The 20,525-nt window shown below is 45.1% G+C and overlaps 2 protein-coding genes across 3 annotated transcripts; one reads left to right on the top strand and one right to left on the bottom strand.

Moving 5' to 3' along the window:
- The first annotated feature begins 1,025 nt into the window (after positions 1–1,025).
- Positions 1,026–6,588, top strand: mrps18a (mitochondrial ribosomal protein S18A). Of its 2 annotated transcripts, XM_080791077.1 has the most exons (7): positions 1,026–1,198; positions 1,605–1,636; positions 2,352–2,456; positions 3,231–3,354; positions 4,448–4,517; positions 5,696–5,853; positions 5,970–6,588. In XM_080791077.1, exons 1-6 carry the CDS (start codon positions 1,048–1,050, stop codon positions 5,838–5,840), a joined length of 627 nt encoding a protein of 208 aa, XP_080647203.1. In that variant the 5' UTR covers positions 1,026–1,047; the 3' UTR covers positions 5,841–5,853; positions 5,970–6,588. The 2 variants fall into 2 exon arrangements, with proteins under 2 accessions (XP_080647203.1, XP_080647202.1); XM_080791076.1 differs by having other exon boundaries at positions 5,696–6,588.
- Positions 6,589–10,437: 3,849 nt separating this feature from the next.
- Positions 10,438–14,699, bottom strand: rsph9 (radial spoke head component 9; the record flags this gene model as incomplete). Its single annotated transcript, XM_080791524.1, has 5 exons — positions 10,438–10,598; positions 12,301–12,447; positions 12,789–12,918; positions 13,571–13,739; positions 14,470–14,699. 5 exons carry the CDS (start codon positions 14,697–14,699, stop codon positions 10,438–10,440), a joined length of 837 nt encoding a protein of 278 aa, XP_080647650.1.
- Between the last annotated feature and the right edge of the window lie 5,826 nt (positions 14,700–20,525).

The raw sequence follows: 20,525 nt of genomic DNA, 5'->3' as shown, positions 1-20,525 counted from the left end.
ATGTATGACTCACTAGAGCACTTTATATCAGGGCCATACAAAGCTACAAGGGAAGCTATATAATAAAATAATACTTAGCCCACTGTCTGGTTGATATGGGAATATATATAAGCTACTTAAAGACAACTAAAAGTATTTTAAACTCACCTGGAAAGCCACTAAAGGTTCCATGCAGACGCCCAGAGGTACAGCTGTGTCCTGGTGGCAGCATGGTCAGGTTTAGAACGACAGGTAATGTCTTTCTTTTTTTTTAAAGAAACCAGTGAATTATTCATTATAAACATTAGACTGAGGAGTTTTCTATACTGTTCTAGACAGCTAGTAGTACTGTCACTTATATTATATGTGTGTGTGTGTGTGTGTGCGTGTGTGTGTGTGTGTGTCACAACTCACGACTTGTATTTACTATTTACATTAAAACAAGTTGCTACATCTAGCAACAACATTGGCAACAAACACTGCAGCTGAGCAGCGTTGCCAGATTGGGTGAGAGACATAAGCAAACTAGGTCTCAAAGTCTAAAAGAAGTCAAGCGACTAGCCTGCCCTACTCATGTCATATTTTATATATTATAGCCTACCTGTATATATTTTCTACAAGCTCACAAGCTTGATTGAAATAAATAATGAAACCTGGAAAAACCTTGGGGAAAAAGGTTGAAACATTTTAACAACTCAAATATAATTATGGGTCCTTCCTTGTCTCGACTTAAACATACCGTATTTTAAAACCACATTGTTTAAAAGTAACATTTAGGAAACTAGCCACAAATAAGCAACTGAACTTTAGAAACAATTAAGTCCAAAAAACAGTATTTGACAGCAACTTGACAGAAAAACAAGCCCAAACAAGTCGCTTATAACAAGCAGACATGGCAACGCCAGACTGACTGAACTTGTGAAGTTTCCTCTTGCAGTGCTCGTGTTTGACCACGAGCGGCGCTGTGCGCGCCCTCCTCCTCCTCCTCCTCCTCCTCCACCCCGGTCCGGACGAAGATACAGAACACAGACGAAGAAGAAGAACGAGGAAGGTCAACAAGGATCCAAGATGGCGGCGCGCAGTGTGCTGAGGTCCGTGTGGGGGTCCGTGTGTCTCCTGGCCCCTCCAGGGGGGTCCGCAGGGACCGCCGCGGGCAGGCTGCTGGGTGGTCCGCGGCCCGGTGTGTTAGGAGCCCTTCAGAGCAGAGGCATCCGCCAAGGTGAGCTGTTTAAATCACTGTAAACAGGTTAGCATCCAGGCTAGCGTTGAGCTAACTAGCCCAGTCTGCAGTGGTATGTAGATATTAGGGACCCCCAGGGGTCCCTGAGGGAGTTCCAGGGGGCCCCCAGCTAAGCGATAGTTTGGAACCAAATGGACCCTTATTAGGGTGCTGTAATTCACTCAGAGTGTACAACTTTGTACACTTAAATTAACAGTATAAATTGGCGGTCTCAGATATAGAAATGCCATTAAATGGGGGGTATGTCAAACTGGGGGGTCCTTGAAATTAAACGGGTTGATAATCACTAATCACTTTACTATAATTAATAATTAGTAAATGTGTCACTGTCTCCTGATGGATAGGCCTACCCAGAATAATAATTATTCAATGTCTGTCGTTACAGTGGTGGAGAAGAAGGAAGGACAGACCACGACTGTAAGTGAAATTAATGTTGATAATGACAATTATAGTTAATTATTAATTATTATTCACATTACGAATGTCTGGTGTGCGTTCTGGGTGCTGTTTGCTTGTGTAGTTACAGTACGACGTGTAGACAAATGTAATGATTCTAAGAGATGGGGCCAATGTTCAAGACATCTCTGTCCAAAACTGTTACTTTTCCCCAGAAAATCAGCAGATCTACAAGCTCGAAGTGTGTCGCGTCATGCCTGCGTTCCCAGCTTGTAGATCTGCTACCATTTGATGCGTTGGTGCGACGCTGAGTGTGATCAAATAGTAGGGCATTCATTTATCATAATACAAAAAAAAGATAAATGGTGCATTTCTATAGCGCCTTTATCCAAGGCGCTTCACATAGATTGTGCATTACATTCACCCATTCACACACACATCAGGGTGGCTCAGGGGTAGAGTGGCTGGATGGTAACCGCAAGGTTGCCGGTTCGATCCCTTTTGGCTCCCCCCAGAGTTTGTGTCAAAGTGTCCTTGAGCAAAGACTCTGAACCCCTGATTGCTCCTGATGTGCTGGTTGGTGCCTTGCATGGTTTTCGCCGCCATCGGTGTATGAATGTGTGTGTGTGTGTGTGTGTGTGAATGTAATGCACAATCTATGTAAAGTGCCTTGGATAAAGGCGCTATATAAATGCACCATTTACCATTTATTTACCATTTATTTGCTCCCTTCCAGATGGAGGGACTGACGCTGGTGGGTCCTCCGTCAGCAGAACCCCCCAACCCTGAGGCCAAGTGTCCAATTTACCGATGGAACCTCCAGCACAAATACGACTACACTGTAAGTAATGTGACTACACTGTAAGTAATGTGACTACACTGTAAGTAATGTGACTACACCGTAAGTAATGTGACTACACTGTAAGTAATGTGACTACACTGTAAGTAATGTGACTACACTGTAAGTAATATGCAAATGAGTTATGTATCGCGGTTAGAATGTCAACAAACACAATAGTGCTTTATCACTGTTATCAAAAGGAGACGGAATGGAAGGATATAGGCTATATATTTAATAATAATAATAAGGGAAACATGATGAGAAATGACTAATGAGCAAAGTAAAATAATATGGGAATGAAATGTATAATGAATATTATTATTTATATATGAATATTACAAATATATCACACAGGAAAGTGTATTTATGAAACTAATAATAAAACGATCAGCTTAAATACTAAAATAGACATGATAGATATAAATAGGCCAAGCATGTAGGTGGCTGTGAAGGCACTGGCTGTGAATATGGACAGTTTGACAGTGCCGTCCCATTCCTTTCACAACAATGTGGAGCCCTTGCAGCCTCTCACCCTCAAGCACTTACAGCTGACGTCACTATAAAGTCAATGAGGGTCCAATCAGGGCTCAGGGCTTGAAGGAGGCGATTGGGATTGGGCCTGAATCTAAGATGTGTGCCGGCTCAAGAGGTTCCTCTTTAACACAATCATTCCCCGGGGATTCCTTCAAAATAAGAGCTCTGGGGTTGCCGGAAAGACATTTACTCTGAAACCCCCCCCCCAGGTGATGTAATTAAAGGCTTGTTTCCATTCAGGACGTGCTGCTGCTGCGTCAGTTCATCAGGTCCGACGGAGGCATGCTGCCCAAGAGGATCACCGGTCTGTGTCCAGAGGAACACCGGAAGGTGGCCGTGTGCGTTCAGATGGCCCACAGAGCAGGTCAGTGTCTCTCTCTACGACGCTCTGGATCCAGAGCCACTTACATTAAGCAGAAACAAAAGCATGGCATACATCTCTCTCTCTCTCTCTCTCTCTCTCTCTCTCTCTCTCTCTCTCTCTCTCTCTCTCTCTCTCTCTCTCTCTTAAAGGGACACCCTCTTTGCTAAAAAGATATATGTTAATGACGTTTAAAAGCTTTAGAACACTTTCCTGGGGGTCTTTATGTGTGTAATATGTGGTTTTAGATATTTTAGATTGTAGCAGTGAGCCTGTTGTCTCTGATGTCATGGACACTGGGCTCACTTCCTTCCTGGACTACATGTTGTCTCAGTAAGACAGCTCTCCCCCCTATCCACAAGGAGGAGCAGTGCACCAAAGAATTATGGGAATTGTAGTCCAGGAAGGTAGTGAGACCAGTGTCCATGACATCAGAGACACTGTGAAGTGTCCCTTTAATGTAAAAACATAAAGTCTGTATCACACAAAGGTTTGGTGCAGTATATCTTGTTGTTGATCTGCTACTTTTGAATTAGAATCCTGAAAAAGTAACTGTTTTGGACACGATATTATGTAACGTTCAGTATCTGTTCTGTAGTTTGAAACAAACTACAGTATTATAAAAGCCCTTAACCCATTCTGACCTGAGATCAGATTCATACGAGGTTTCCACTGGACACGCACTGGTCCGATGAACCCATTCTGACCCGAGATCAGATTGTAAAAAATGTCAGTCGTTCTTAGATTTTTCAAAAAAATAGCAGACCTACAAGTTCGTAGCGCGCCACTCGGTGGCGCGCTACGAGCTTGTAGATCTGCTATTTTTTCAATAGCTAAAGCATAACATGATGCTAACACGAATATGGGTTCCCGGTCAGAATGGGTTAATGTTCAGTATCTGTTCTGTAGTTTGAAACAAACTACAGTATTATAAAAGCCCTTAAGACCAACGGAACACGATAAGAGCCCGACCACACCTTCTGTGGCGCGTCTCTGCATAAAGACGAGTCCAAGGGGATGTGTGGCGGTCGTTGTAAACTTAGTGTAAAGTAAAGCGGTTCGTTGTGATTAAAATGTGGCGTTTGTTTCCCTCCAGGTCTTCTTCCTGACCACAGGCCGTGTCTTCCAGAGGGTCACGTCTCCAAGCCCAAACCAATGCTCAACAGGTGATTATTTATCGTTTGTCATTTAGATAGCATGTTATTATTGCGAACGCAATGAGCACTTACTATGAGACCTAGCAGATCATGTCTGTCTGTGTGTCTTTCTGTCTGTCCCGCTTTTGTGCCCATATATGGAGCTGAGTGATTTGTTTGTGATTGATGCAAGTGTCTGTCCCGCTGTTACCATGACTCAGCCATAACCATATAAGGAGTCCCCAAAGCAGCTATACGTCCAAAACCCAAATATGTGCGAGCTGCGTTCGCTTCCCGCGTTTGCGCGTCTTACTGGTTATTATTAATATTATTATTATTAGACAGACATCAGGTTAAAGTGTTGAGCTGGCATCCTATGATTTGTATAGTTTTGATTGTACAGATTATTAATGTTTTGATATTTTACTGTTGAGACTGACTGGTTTCTTTTATGGCTTATGTTTGTAATAGCTTGTAGTCTCCTTGCTTACTGTAAGACTAGTCGCTCTAGATTAAGCTGCTAAAGGCCTACAACATGTCTGCGCACAGACATGCCTACAACATGTCTGCGCGCAGACATGCCTACAACATGTCTGCGCGCAGACATGCCTACAACATGTCTGCGCGCAGACATGCCTACAACATGTCTGAGCGCAGACATGCCTACAACATGTCTGCGCGCAGACATGCCTACAACATGTCTGCGCGCAGACATGCCTACAACATGTCTGAGCGCAGACATGCCTACAACATGTCTGAGCGCAGACATGCCTACAACATGTCTGCGCGCAGACATGCCTACAACATGTCTGAGCGCAGACATGCCTACAACATGTCTGCGCGCAGACATGCCTACAACATGTCTGAGCGCAGACATGCCTACAACATGTCTGAGCGCAGACATGCCTACAACATGTCTGCGCGCAGACATGCCTACAACATGTCTGCGCGCAGACATGCAACATACAACATGTTGAGTGAAACTCTCACATACAGAAAGATCTACAGAGAGTTTTCATTTGCTCGCAGACTTGTTCCGCCATTTGTTTCTCTGTCGTTTGACTCTTGTTTCTTCCTGTAACGGGACAGATTCATGACTCTAGTTTTCTGCTTGTTTATTCCTGTAACAGATACATGACTTGTCCTCTTCTTGTTTATTCCTGTAACAGATACATGACTTGTCCTCTTCTTGTTTATTCCTGTAACAGGTACATGACGCGCTGGTCCGTGGACACAGTGAAGCCCATCTTCAGGAAAGGTCTGAAGTGGTGTAAGAAGAGGAAGCCCATCAGCCACCCTGTGCTGAAGAACAACGTGTGCTACGCCGTCAGACCCGTCATGTTCAACCACTGACCAACATCATCAGAACAACGTGTGCTACGCCGTCAGACCCGTCATGTTCAACCACTGACCAACATCATCAGAACAACGTGTGCTACGCCGTCAGACCCGTCATGTTCAACCACTGACCAACATCATCAGTGGCGTGCACAGATGGACACTAGGGGGTGCTTGGCAATGTGCTCAAAAAAATATCACCCCTGTGTGAACCAAGTGGTGCAACTCCCCTCGCTAAAAGCTGAATAACTCCTAATCTACGGAGCTCTCCATGGTTTGGTCCATTAGCGCGATTTTCGGAGGTCTTTGCTGATAATCCGGTGGTCTAGATGGAAACATTGGTGCTTTCTAGAGCAAGGATGGCTATATTTTAGTTCGCTAGCATTGACGCTATTTATGTAGCAACAACACACGGGTGCGGGTGCGTGCGCACACCAGTGGTGCACGCGCACGCATGCGCACACCACTCGTGCTCATTGACACATGCGCACACCACTCGTGCTCATTGACGTACACAAACATACAAACAAACGGGTACATGGACATTGCGAGCTGGTTGTAGAAGTGGTTGCACCACTTAGAAAAAGTTTTTTTTTTTAGTGTGGACATTGATCAAATCTTGATAAAAAACACTTCTACTGTATAATGTAATAGCCCCGGGCATTCTAGGTGTTTATTGATGCATCAAGGAAGGCAATTATATGTTTCTGCACTCTGTCGAATAGGTCTAAGATAGCATCCTAAATAAATGTCGTGAAAATGTGTTGTGACTTTGATTGAAGAGTTTTATAATACAAATAGTTCCAATAATGGCATCTAAATGTAAGGTTGCAAAATATGCTTATCGGTGTTGCGAAGATGCCCAAGATGCCATTTCCGCAATTACCATTTCCGCAATTTCCATTTCCGCATTTCCCGCAATTTCCGCAATTACAATTTCCGCAATTTCCATTTCCAACTATTAATGGCAGCTGGGTTTCATCATTCAAATAAAATAGAATTCTGTCCGTTTAGCTATAAAATTATGTCAGGGAATAGGGATACACAGTATATGTCTTTCATTTGCATTGCATCTCCCCCCACCCCCCCCAATCTTTTATTTTCGTTCGAGTAATAGTACAACTCTAATAGTATTACTTATAATAATGTAATTAAAGATAACTTCATTCAGATTTATTTATTTTTATTTCATTTTCCAGATTTTTTTTTCTTCTTTTTTTTAGATTTTCATTGGTGGGCCAGTCATAATGGTCCCGCGGGCCTGATGTGGCCCGCGGGCCTGAGGTTGAGTATCACTGGGGTAGGGGATCATGGTCATGTGGTGTCTCAAGTTCACATACAAGAGGAGTTTATCTCAAAGATGACTAAGGCCTCCTAAGAGGCTCTGGAATAAACATTCTCCTTGTCAGAGACACTAAAATGTATGAGAAATACAACAGATATACAATTGAGAAATATAGAACCATACAACAGCGAAATCTATACAAAATAAAGTACATAATTAAATACATCCAATGCAATCGATATAGAACAATATTCAAAGATGTGTTGTGGATTTAATGATGGAGTAGGCCTGTATATAGGACAGGTATAGGTCACCTGCAGGTGAAAAGGGGGAAGGCGGCCATCACAATTAGGGTTAAAAGATGGGTTTACCAAAGATTAATTAAAAGGTTAAGTATTAGGTACAAAAATATTTTAATTGTATTTTATTTTTTACAAAAAGGATTTAGTGTTTTTAAGGACTGAATCCAGAAAGCTTTGTGTTTAACCCATTCTGAACGGGAACCCATTTTGGTGTTAGCACCATGTGCTTTAGCTATTGAAAAATAGCAGACCTACAAGCTCGTAGCGCGCCACTCGGTGGCGCGCTACGAGCTTGTAGGTCTGCTATTTTTGAAAAATCGAAGAACGACTGACATTTTTAGAATCTGATCTCAGGTCAGAATGGGTTCATCAGACCAGTGTGTGTCCAGTGGAAACCTCGTATGAATCTGATCTCAGGTCAGAATGGGTTAAGCAGAAGCTGATCAATCTGTCCTCTTCTAGGTACAGACACTTTTTCTATGGCTATTCAGTTGTGTTTCATTGTGTCAACTAAATCTTCATTAATGCAAACTATAGATTCAACATACTCAAGCCTGCACACATTCTAAATATTCCCCCGAAATATTTTACTGAGAAAAGGGACTGTTACCACCTTCAATAATAATGATAATAATAGTCTTTATTGTCTCCACATCATATATTTTTGTTGTCATGGACACTTGTACAAAACATTAATAATTCTACTCGAGTTGAAGACCTATTTTAACCCTCAATGGCTTCCTTTCTGAAAAATAACGTCATTGTAAAAAGATTCACGCGTTTAGATATTATATTTACTAATGAGATGCGGACGGGAGCTGGTGCCACTTGGACCCGGACGTAACGTAGGACTACAAAATGACCCGGACGTAACGTAGGACTACAAAATGACCCGGACGTAACGTAGGACTACAAAATGACCCGGACGTAACGTAGGACTACAAAATGACCCGGACGTAACGTAGCACTACAAAATGACCCGGACGTAACGTAGCACTACAAAATGACCCGGACGTAACGTAGGACTACAAAATTACCCGGACGTAACGTATAGCACTACAAAATGACCCGGACGTAACGTAGGACTACAAAATGACGTCGGACTGAAATACTGAATATAGTGTAGAGAGGATACAGGGTGGTTGGCTTCCACAAAATGGGCGGCAACAGGATATATAATATTCTTGCACTGAATAGTGCTACGGTGCTCAGCTATGCGTGCTTTTAATTCACCAGAAGTCATACCTATACATACTGTACGCCTTGGCACAGGGGCATGTCAGAAGGTAAATGACAGCCCTGGTTGTGCAGGTAAATCCCTCTGATGGGGATATTTCTTAACCTGACTTTGCCAGCTGGGGGCGGTATTTGGTAACCATGTTCCCCAACACCGCATCCATCTGGGACCTCTCAGGGAGTTCAGCTAACACCGAATAGCTCCTGTACTGAACCAATCAGCGTGAGCTAAGGGTGGGATATGTGCGAAACCGGATGTGAAGCTATATAGACACGTCAATATGATTGGTTGTGTTTGCACGCCCCACACGGTGATAGACAGACGGTCCCCCATCCAATCATCTACCGAGTATCTTGAAAAAAAGGAACAGCCCCGTCATCGAATTGCCTCCCGAGATCCCAGATCCCAATAAGCTGTGAAACAAACTTGTGTAGCAAGCTTCTTGGATCTGGCAGCGTCAGGTTAGATATTTCTACCAGAATGAGGATGCTTACATTCATGACATTTTCTAGTGCTGTTGCATTGGGCGCGCAAGAGCCGCATTTATAGATGCCGTTAGGAATAGGAGCAATGGGTTGGGTCGGGGGGTGATTTCTAAGACTCTGACCACGAGAGAAAACAATCAGCGGAGGTTTGGAAAAGGTGTTATTAATAATAAACAGTGAATCCGATTGTAAAATATGCCAGTGTTTTTTTTTAATAATAATATGACTGAAATTTTCAGACACTTTAGAGTAGTTATAGTGGAGAAGATGGTTGACTGAGTCTAGAGGACTGGGGCAACTTTGACGATGGAGAGGAGCCACTATACTTCCACACTCACTCCCTTCCCTATAGGGCCATATATTACTGTCGTAGCAAAAAATAGCCGATCTACAAGCTCAAAACGCGTCGCACTGCGACACGTTTTGAGCTTGTATAGATCGGCTATTTTTGCTTTATTCAAATTGAAATCTTGAATTTTTGCTATTCTTGAATTGGAATCCTGAAAACTTACATTTTATGTAATTTCAAATCAAATGCCTTTCATTATACTTGTGTTGAAGCAATGAGCTACTAATTTAGACGGAAGTGATAAAAGCGAGTCATGTTTGCTGCATGTTGTGGAATAGTAAACAAGCTGAAACAAATACTATATCAGTATTCTGACATTAACCTGAGGGGCCACATTAAGTGAAGGTGGGGGGCCGCATGTGGCCCCTGGTGCCGCCAGTTGCCCACCCCTGGTCTAGAGGTACCCGTGGTGGGGGGTGGAGGGCCTTACAACATGAAGGGCAGGTCCAGTGGAGGGCCTTACAACATGAAGGGCAGGTCCAGGTTCCTGAGGCCGTCTCCCATGTAAAGGTACCCGTGGTGAGGGGTGGAGGGCCTTACAACATGAAGGGCAGGTCCAGTGGAGGGCCTTACAACATGAAGGGCAGGTCCAGGTTCCTGAGGCCGTCTCCCATGTAGAGGTACCCGTGGTGGGGGGTGGAGGGCCTTACAACATGAAGGGCAGGTCCAGGTTCCTGAGGCCGTCTCCCATGTAGAGGTACCCGTGGTGGGGGGTGGAGGGCCTTACAACATGAAGGGCAGGTCCAGGTTCCTGAGGCCGTCTCCCATGTAGAGGTACCCGTGGTGGGGGGTGGAGGGCCTTACAACATGAAGGGCAGGTCCAGGTTCCTGAGGCCGTCTCCCATGTAGAGGTATCCGTGGTGGGGGGTGGAGGGCCTTACAACATGAAGGGCAGGTCCAGGTTCCTGAGGCCGTCTCCCATGTAGAGGTACCCGTGGTGGGGGGTGGAGGGCCTTACAACATGAAGGGCAGGTCCAGGTTCCTGAGGCCGTCTCCCATGTAGAGGTACCCGTGGTGGGGGGTGCAGGGCACGTGATAGAAGGTCAGGCCCAGCCACCGCAGGCTACGGAGCACACACACGCTGCTGGCCTGCTCCCATTGGACGCTCCACGACCCTGCATCCAATCAAAACACAAGACACACGTGGTCAAATGAAATGGTAATTGCTTGGTGCATTTATATATAGTGCCTCTATCCGAGGCACTTTACAGGGATTGTGCATTACACATTCACCCATTCACACACACATTCACACACCTTTACATAGATTGTGCATTACATTCACCCATTCACACACCTTTACATAGATTGTGCATTATATTCACCCATTCACACACACATTCACACACCTTTACATAGATTGTGCATTATATTCACCCATTCACACACCTTTACATAGATTGTGCATTACATTCACCCATTCACACACACATTCACACACCTTTACATAGATTGTGCATTACATTCACCCATTCACACACACACATTCACACACCTTTACATAGATGCAAGGCACCAACCTGCTATATAGGAGTCTACCTTTCTGTGTCTATGGAGATACAGACGGCCCAAACCGACAGTTTCTATGTCTATGGTGTGCATGACTATTATTCATAACAGGCCATTATTCCACTGGAGAGAGAGGGAGAGAGAGAGAGAGAGAGAGAGATCTCTCTCTCTCTCTCTCTCTCTCCCTCTCTTTGGAGAGAGGGAGAGAGAGAGAGAGCATTGACGCATCCTCCCAGGAAAAAGGATAGGCTATACGACGTGATGGTTATTATTTCCTCTCCAAAGATTCCGATGACTCCGTTGGAACCCAGAATGGCGCGGCTGCTGATCGGGTGCCAGCAGAAGAACAGCTCGTTTACGTGTAATGTTGCGTGCTGCAGGGGGCGGGGCTTTGGCGCACGCCGGTCAATGCTTTTTAGATCGCACGCATTTCCCGATGGCCTCGTTTCCGTGGAACGCCGGTGGCCACGCCTCGTTGACATGCTGATGTTGCACATCATGCTGTCTCTGATGCTGGCGGTGTGGGATGGATGGATGGGTGCATGTTAATAATCACAAAATCATCATCATCATCATTTTTTAGACCGCGGTCGAGGTCATGGCTTTCACAAGGCCATGCCAGACTTTCCGGTCCTTCATTGCCATCCCTAGCCCCTGCAGCTTACTGATGCCTGTGTCCCCTATATAGTGATGACATCATGTGTCCCTAGCGATGATGACATCAGGGGAACGACAGTTCTCTACCTCTGGTCTGCTTTGAGGCAGGACTCCAGAGAAGAAGGGCAGATATAACCTCATTGTCAGCTCTGTAGCGGTGGCCAGTAAACTGTGTTCTTCTGGATCGTGACTATAGTGAAGAAACACGCGGGGAGGGTTGCCGTGTATTAGATTTGTCAATGACAAAACGACAAAAACTAAATGTCTGAAACCAATTAGGGCATCTGCCAATTAGAGCTGCCAATTAGAGCAGCTGCCAATTAGCCAGCTGCCAATTAGAGCAGCTGCCAATTAGGGCTACCAATTAGAGCAGCTGCCAATTAGCCAGCTGCCGTGGCACCCAACAACTTCTCCAGGAATGATTTCTGAAATAATGTTGTGGCTAAATGGACCAAGAGATTGAGTCATCACACACACGCACACGCACACACACACAACACACAACACACTACACACGCACACACTACACACGCGCACGCACACACACACACACACTACACACGCACACACGCACACACACACACACACACACACACACACACACACACACACACACACACACACACACACACACACACACACATTACATACCTTTAGGGACGTCTTCGGACAGCGGCTGCAGGAAGTCCATATAAGGATGGGAGTCAGCCATCTGCAGGGTGGATTTCCTCTGGCCATATTTGGGCGTGCTGAAGTGGAGGAAGTTGTGCAGCTTCCCCGCCTCCGCGTGAGACAGACCTGGTGGGGGGGAGGGGGAGGGGGTAACTATGAGTACATTTACTATAATATAGCCTATACTGTACTTAAAGTAAACTGTTGGTAGTATCTGTACTTAAAGGTATATTCAGTGATTTCACTTAATTCAAACTTCACTTATTTTTTTGTTTCACATCTTCAATCGAAGAGCGACTTTGACATAGAAGACATTTTTTAGAATCTGATCTCAGGTCAGAATGAAAAACTGTCAGGATGTAGAAGACATTTTTAGAATCTGATCTCAGGTCAGAATGAAAAACTGTCAGGATGTAGAAGACATTTTTTAGAATCTGATCTCAGGTCAGAACGGGTTATTTATTTACCGGTGAAGCTGCGGTTGGTTTGGACCAAACCGTGGGCGTTCTGGACGAACGCCCCGCGGGGCACCACGGACGCCTCGGCATCGATCCGGTGCACCGTCACCGCCAGCCTGACCTCCTCCTTGACCTTGACCTGTGGGCGAGACCTTCTGATTGGATTTGTGTTCTTCTGTGTTTTAGTTACAGTGAATTTACAGTAGTTTATTTTTTTGTACAGCACTTTGTTATAGTCTTGCGTTGTAAAAATGTGATATAAATAATATAAAGTGGATTAGATTGGATCACAATGGAAAGTACAGCAGATCTACAAGCTCTAAACGTGTCGCAGTGCGCCTCGTCTCCAGCTTGTAGATCTGCTAATTCTGGTGCTTTTTGTGTGCAGCCGCTGTAGTGAACTAAAGTATAGGACGTTAACCCATTCTGACCTGAGATCAGATTCTAAACATGTCTTCTACATCCTGACGGTTTACCATTCTGACCTGAGATCAGATTAAAAAAATGTTCTTCTACATCCTGACAGTTTTCTGAAAAAGCTATGTTTCTATGTCAGTCGTTCTTCGATTTTTCAAAAATATCAGACCTACAAGCTCATAGCGCGCCACTCGGTGGCGCGCTATGAGCTTGTAGGTCTGCTATTTTTCAATAGCTATAAAGCATAACATGATGCTAACACCAAAAAGGGGTTCCCGCCCCAGAATGTGTTAAAACGGGTTTCCTGGCCGACAAACACAAGGACTGTTGAAAGAGGACGGGAGGAAGTAACCCGACAACGTTTGGGAACTCACCGTGACCTCCTGGTCCTCCGCAGCGTCGCCCCCTGCTGTCCTGGGGGTCTCCGGGGTCTCGTAGGAGTGGGAGGGGTCTCCGGTGAAGCGGCCCCTCGCCGCGCGGGCCACCGCGTCCGTCAGCGCCTCCGTGGCGGGCGGCAGCAGGTGCCAGTCCACGCAGTTGAAGCTGGGACACACGCACGCACGCGCGCACACACGCGCACACACACACACAGTCACACAGTCACACACACACACATCGAAATTGTACGACTGTAAATGTATGTATGCATGTATGAGATTGTGAGATTGTAGCCTATATCTGCTATTTTCAGCATGCAACCAAAGTGTATACAATATGTCATTACAACGACATCAAGGCCTGTCAAAACACATTTTAGTCGACTAAAATCAACTGTAGATTTAGTCGACTAAAATCGTATGACATTTAGTCGACGTAAACTAGACTAAAACACTAGAACATTCCAGGCGACTAAAATGTGACCTAAAACTAAGTGAAAACTATTCAAGAGACTATATGACTAAAACTAAAAAATAGAAATGTGCTAATTACTAAACCCAAGCGTTTAGGTTATAAACTGTTTTAAACACATCATTTGTAACACTTTTTAAACGTGTCACAGTGCTTAGATTATAAACAGAAGAACATGTTTAATCGCCAGTAACACTTTTTAAACACATAAAAAAAGTGTTTAGTTTTTACAATCAAAGTCAGTCATATTATAGGTGTTTAGAATTCGAACACTAGGTGTTCTCGTGAGGTGTTTGAGTGAACTCGTGTTCTATTGTATTGTATGAATATTAATAAACACTTGGCATTTTATTATTACACACATGGTGTTTAAGGTTTTAAACACGTCACATGTTCCAGGGATTTACCGTGTATATATCCTCACCTATAGAGGCTGGTGCTGGGGGCCATCTCGTCGGGGCCCCTCCCCTGAGCGATGTAGTAGTCTGCCTTCAGGCCGTGGACCTTCCCCCAGAACAGCACCCGGCTGAAGGCGTAGTTCTTCCTCAGGAGGACGGTGGAGGTCTGCAGGGCGGCCCGGTGCTCGGGGGGCACCGTGGGACCCCCGCCGCCCGACACCAGGTCCAGAGAGTAGGACAGAGACCGCGCGTCCATGAGGCGACCGGACTGGACGGGGTTAATCCGGTCTGGACGGGGTTAATCCGGTCAGCAGATTAACGGTTCGGTCTTGTGTTCTCTTAGTCTTAGTCTTATGAATAGCACGCAATTGTAGTCCTATATAGGCCTGAAATAGTTTCGTTTTAGTTTAGTCTTCGTCTTAGTCAACTAAATATCAAAATATTCTATAGTCTAGTCTTAATTATTCTTACTTAGGCATAAATAAAGTCTTACTTAATTATGTCTTAGTTGTTTTTATCTGGTCAGCAGAGTAACGATTTGGTCTTGTATTCTCTTAGTATAGTCTTATATGAATAGCACGCGATTTTAGTCCAATATATAGGCCTATACTTAATCTCCTGAAATTGTTTAGTTTTAGTTTAATCTTAGTTGACTAAATATAAAAATATTCTAGTCTAGTCTTCTAATCTATAGTCTTAATTATTCTTACTTAGGAATGAATAAAGTCTTACTTAATTATGTCTAGTTATTTTTGCCAGAAAAATGTTTAGTCTTGTAGTCTTTTGAATAACACACCATTTAGTTTTAGTCCCATTTAGTCTTCTGAAACTGAGTACTCTAGTCTTATAGTCGACTAAATGCCGATAACCTTAGTTCTTTTTTGTCTTTTAGTCTTATAGTCAACCAAATTAAGTGAACATACCAGCTGCTGTCTCTGCTAGAGTCTATAAGGACTAGACTGTAGGTTCATCTCACAACACAATGCTAGCCAGCAGTGAGGGATACACAGTGCTAGCTGCTCGGCTGGTTGCTAACGTAAACAAACCTCCCGTTGTCATAGCGACGGTCAACAGGCAGCCCTGGGCTGGCTGAAGCCTTTTGTTTTTTCTGTTCTTAATATCTTTTAACCCATTCAGGACGGGAACCCCTTTTTGATGTTTTAACTAAGCATTATGTCATGCTTTAGCTATTGGAAAATAACAGACCTACAAGCTCATAGCGCACCACCGAGTGGTGCGCTACGAGCTTGTACACACTAAACCCAAGCGTTTAGGTTATAAACTGTTTTAAACACATATTTGTAACACTTTTTAAACGTGTCACAGTGCTTAGATTATAAACAGAATGTTTAATCGCCAGTAACACTTTTTAAACACATAAACGTGTTTAGTTTTTACAATCAAAGTCAGTCATATTATAGGTGTTTAGAATTCGAACACTAGGTGTTCTCGTGAGGTGTTTGAGTGAACTTGTGTGCTATACTGTATTTTATGACCATTAATAAACATTTGGCATTTTATTATTACACACATGGTGTTTAAGGTTTTAAACGCGTCACATGTTCCAGGGATTTACAGACAGTGTAGTCAGGGCTCAACGTATTCACACCTGTATGCTCTGAGGTACTTTATGTGCATTCAGAGAAATGCACATAAATAATATATACATATAATGCACATAAAACACACAACGACCTGCACTTTGCCTATAATAAAGTTCATATTGCAAGTGCGGACGGTGTCCTTTGTCTTTGTGCACTTTATGTGCATCTTTCTTTTTTTTTTTATATATTTTTTATCCCACGATTTTGTAACCCATTTTTCACCCCTGTGCCAATCATCTACTGTGATCCTGGGCTCTACACACCCTCCGCCAACCTGGGGAGAGCAACGGACTTAACTCATGCTCCCTTCATGCCTGAGTGTCCAAGTTGCTCCTTTACACCTGACAGGGGAAGGTTTCCCTGGTTGGACGTAGCGCGTGGAAGGAACACGTTATTCCAACCAGTTCCTTTCCCCTCCATCAGGCGCCCCGGCTGGCCAGGGGGAGGCAGTTTAGAGACCAGGATTACTGCATGTTTTTGTGAGGGTACCTACCCTAGGGGACACGGGGAGAACATGTGAGGGTACCTACCCTAGGGGACACGGGGAGAACATGCAAACTCCACACAGAAAGACCCTTTCGCCAAACCCGCCTTCGGGTATGGGCACTGATGACGCGGAGGAGGAAACACGCCGCCAGCACCCACAGTGCCCCGAGCGGGAATCGAACCCAGGACCTTGTAGCTGTGAGGCGACAGCACTACCAACTGTGCCACCGTGCCCCTTGTGTGCATCTTTCTGAATAAAATTAAATATAGAAAAAAAGAGTTTACTCAGTTAAATGTAAGTCCCCTCATGCAGTCACATCTACATAATTATACACATCTCATCCTGCACATAATTCTGCTTTCATTCAAACTGCTACGTCTGACTGAGGAGATGATAATAGATAGATAATAATAATATTAATAATAATATAGATAGGTGGGTTTATTCTCACATCATCCTGATATATCTAAAGTAGAATAAAAATAAAGGTTGTTATCAATATGGACAATCAACCATCAGTTGGAAATATTACATTTTCAGAAAATAATGTTGATATACATTAATATTAAATGTACATATTGGCACACTGACTATCAGGGAAATGAAAACATTGTTATCAATATGGACAATCAATATCAGGTGGAAATATTACATTTTCATAATTAAACGTAATGTTGACACTGTACATTAAGCACACTGACTAATATTATATCAGGAAAATGAGAACAGGCGACTCCTGCTTTAGAGAATAAGAGGAACTTTTAAAACCTTTTGCAGGACAACAGCACCCTCTACAGACACACACAGAGACGTGCAGTTATACTTCCAACACATTTTTTCTTTTTAAATCCATGTTTAGGTCAAAATTTATTATTAACACTGAAAATTGTGCGGTCATCATTACATTAACAATAATGTTCATCAGAGACAGAAATTTTGGTCGAATAAAAGAAGACATTCGGGTGCCTTTAAAATGTGTAACAGCTTTCCTAAAACAGTATATCAGTGTCAAATTAAATAACTAAGTGAAAGTGATTCAATGTCAACTTGTATCTGAAATAATTTGGTCGCCTCGTTAAATAATAACTCGCCAAAAAGGTGCAAAAACATTATTTAAAAAAGTAGTCCAATAAAACCCGTTATCTTTATTTAAATAGATTCACGTTCCTTAAAGCTGCAATGTGGAACTGAATTTTTAACGGACATAAATTCCAGATTGCAGCTTTAACGATTTCCTTCATTAATTAAACCAGAGCGAAGTGTCTTAAAATGAAGGCAACCAGTGGCTAGACCGTATAACAAATAAAATGTCCCAGTCAAGAGTCTAGATATAAACAAATCCCTGCACAATATCGAGATAAGAGTTTTTGTTCAACATGTTTCAACACGGAAGCTCTTGATAGTAAACACCAGACAGTTCTGTACAAAACACACAGAACGTGACAGTTGTATCTCTGACTGTACAAAACACACACACAATGTGACAGTTCTCTGCATAGATATAGAAAGATAGATACCTCAATCGCCCGCCGATGAGCGACCTGCATCTACTGGGGCGTCGTCTTTCTCCAGAACTTGTCAGAATCTAGGGTGTGTTCGAAGAAACAAACTCCCTAATATTATATCCAAAATGCGCCCTCATGGGTACCTTTCTGTGTCTGTGGAGATACAGACGCCCCAGAGCCTCATGGGTACCTTTCTGTGTCTGCGGAGATACAGACGCCCCAGAGCCTCATGGGTACCTTTCTGTGTCTGTGGAGATACAGACGCCCCAGAGCCCAAGGAGGCGTCTACCTTTCTATGTCTGTGGTTCTGTGTCTGTCTGTACAAAACAAAACAAACAGACAGTCAAACAAAAGGCAAACTTTTACAAAACACAGTCAGTCAGTCATAAAGGCAGTATGTGCTCCGTCTACAGTACAGTACAACCCTGCGTTGTTCACGCACCCGTTTGACGCAGAGTGTCCACGTGGTTGCAATGTGTACAAGTAAACGGTGATATAAGTCATCATATCGATCTGTTCAAATAAGTGCTAAATAGCTCTATAATTATTCTCCCTAGACAATAGAACGTCGTTCTGGGTTATATGCTGTAATTGGTATTCCGACCGGAAGGTGTGTCCGACCCCCACGTTACTGAACAAACGGGAGAGGACCCGGTAACGACCCCTGGGGAACTCCGTCGGTTGAGTGAACAGTGAGGATTGTACTGTGTTCCAATATGGCAGGTTGGTTTGGTCATGGTTGGAGAATTGGCTGCACCGTTTTAATGATCACCATGGGTGTGTACATGTGTTCAGACATGTTATAATGATCACCATGGGTGTGTATGTATGTGTTCAGACATGTTATAATGATCACCATGGGTGTGTATGTATGTGTTCAGACATGTTATAATGATCACCATGGGTGTGTATGTGTTCAGAGACATGTTTTAATGATCACCATGGGTGTGTATGTGTGTGTGTGTGTGTGTATGTGTTCAGAGACATGTTATAATGATCACCATGGGTGTGTGTGTGTGTGTGTGTGTGTGTTCAGACATGGCTGCACTGGATGCATTGTCAAAAGGGCACTTTGTGGCTTTTAACGTTATTTCTTTGGTAAAATTGTTCTCTTCGGTGGAGTGTGTGTATCTACAATGATACAATTTGTATCTGTGTGTGTGTGTGTGTGTGTGTGTGTTTTTTACAAGAGTGATTCTCAACGAGAACGTGATGTTTGACACAGGAACTCTGGGGGTTCAGGGTTCGAGGGGGGGGCTCTGTGGGTTCAGGGTTCGAGGGGGGGCTCTGAGTGGGTTCAGGGTTCGAGGGGGGCTCTGTGGGTTCAGGGTTCGAGGGGGGGCTCTGTAGGTTCAGGGTTCGAGGGGGGGCTCTGAGTGGGTTCAGGGTTCGAGGGGGGGCTCTGTAGGTTCAGGGTTCGAGGGGGGGCTCTGAGTGGGTTCAGGGTTCGAGGGGGGGCTCTGTGGGTTCAGGGTTCGAGGGGGGGGGGGCTCTGTGGGTTCAGGGTTCGAGGGGGCGGGCTCTGTGGGTTCAGGGTTCGAGGGGGGGGGGGGGCTCTGTGGGTTCAGGGTTCGAGGGGGGCGGGCTCTGTGGGTTCAGGGTTCGAGAGGGGGGCTCTGTGGGTGTAGGGTTCGAGGAAGGGGGGCTCTGTAGGTTCAGGGTTCGAGGGGGGGGCTCTGTAGGTTCAGGGTTCGAGAGGGGGGGGGCTTTGTGGGGTCAGGGTTCGAGGAAGGGGGGCTCTGTAGGTTCAGGGTTCGAGGGGGGGGGGGCTCTGTGGGGTCAGGGTTCGAGGGGGGGGGGGGCTGTGTGGGTTCAGGGTTCGAGGGGGGCTCTGTGGGTTCAGGGTTCGAGGGGGGGCTCTGAGTGGGTTCAGGGTTCGAGGGGGGCTCTGTAGGTTCAGGGTTCGAGGGGGGGCTCTGAGTGGGTTCAGGGTTCGAGGGGGGGCTCTGTGGGTTCAGGGTTCGAGGGGGGGCTCTGTAGGTTCAGGGTTCGAGGGGGGGGGGGCTCTGTGGGGTCAGGGTTCGAGGGGGGGGGGGGCTGTGTGGGTTCAGGGTTCGAGGGGGGCTCTGTGGGTTCAGGGTTCGAGGGGGGGCTCTGAGTGGGTTCAGGGTTCGAGGGGGGGCTCTGTGGGTTCAGGGTTCGAGGGGGGGCTCTGAGTGGGTTCAGGGTTCGAGGGGGGCTCTGTAGGTTCAGGGTTCGAGGGGGGGCTCTGAGTGGGTTCAGGGTTCGAGGGGGGGCTCTGTGGGTTCAGGGTTCGAGGGGGGGCTCTGTAGGTTCAGGGTTCGAGGGGGGGGGGCTCTGTGGGTTCAGGGTTCGAGGGGGCGGGCTCTGTGGGTTCAGGGTTCGAGGGGGGGGGGGGCTCTGTGGGTTCAGGGTTCGAGGGGGGCGGGCTCTGTGGGTTCAGGGTTCGAGAGGGGGGCTCTGTGGGTGTAGGGTTCGAGGAAGGGGGGCTCTGTAGGTTCAGGGTTCGAGGGGGGGGCTCTGTA

This window comes from Protomyctophum bolini (genome assembly GCF_963924005.1).
Source record: "Protomyctophum bolini genome assembly, chromosome: 19".
Taxonomy (NCBI): domain Eukaryota; kingdom Metazoa; phylum Chordata; class Actinopteri; order Myctophiformes; family Myctophidae; genus Protomyctophum; species Protomyctophum bolini.
This window is presented reverse-complemented; position numbering and strand designations above follow the sequence as displayed.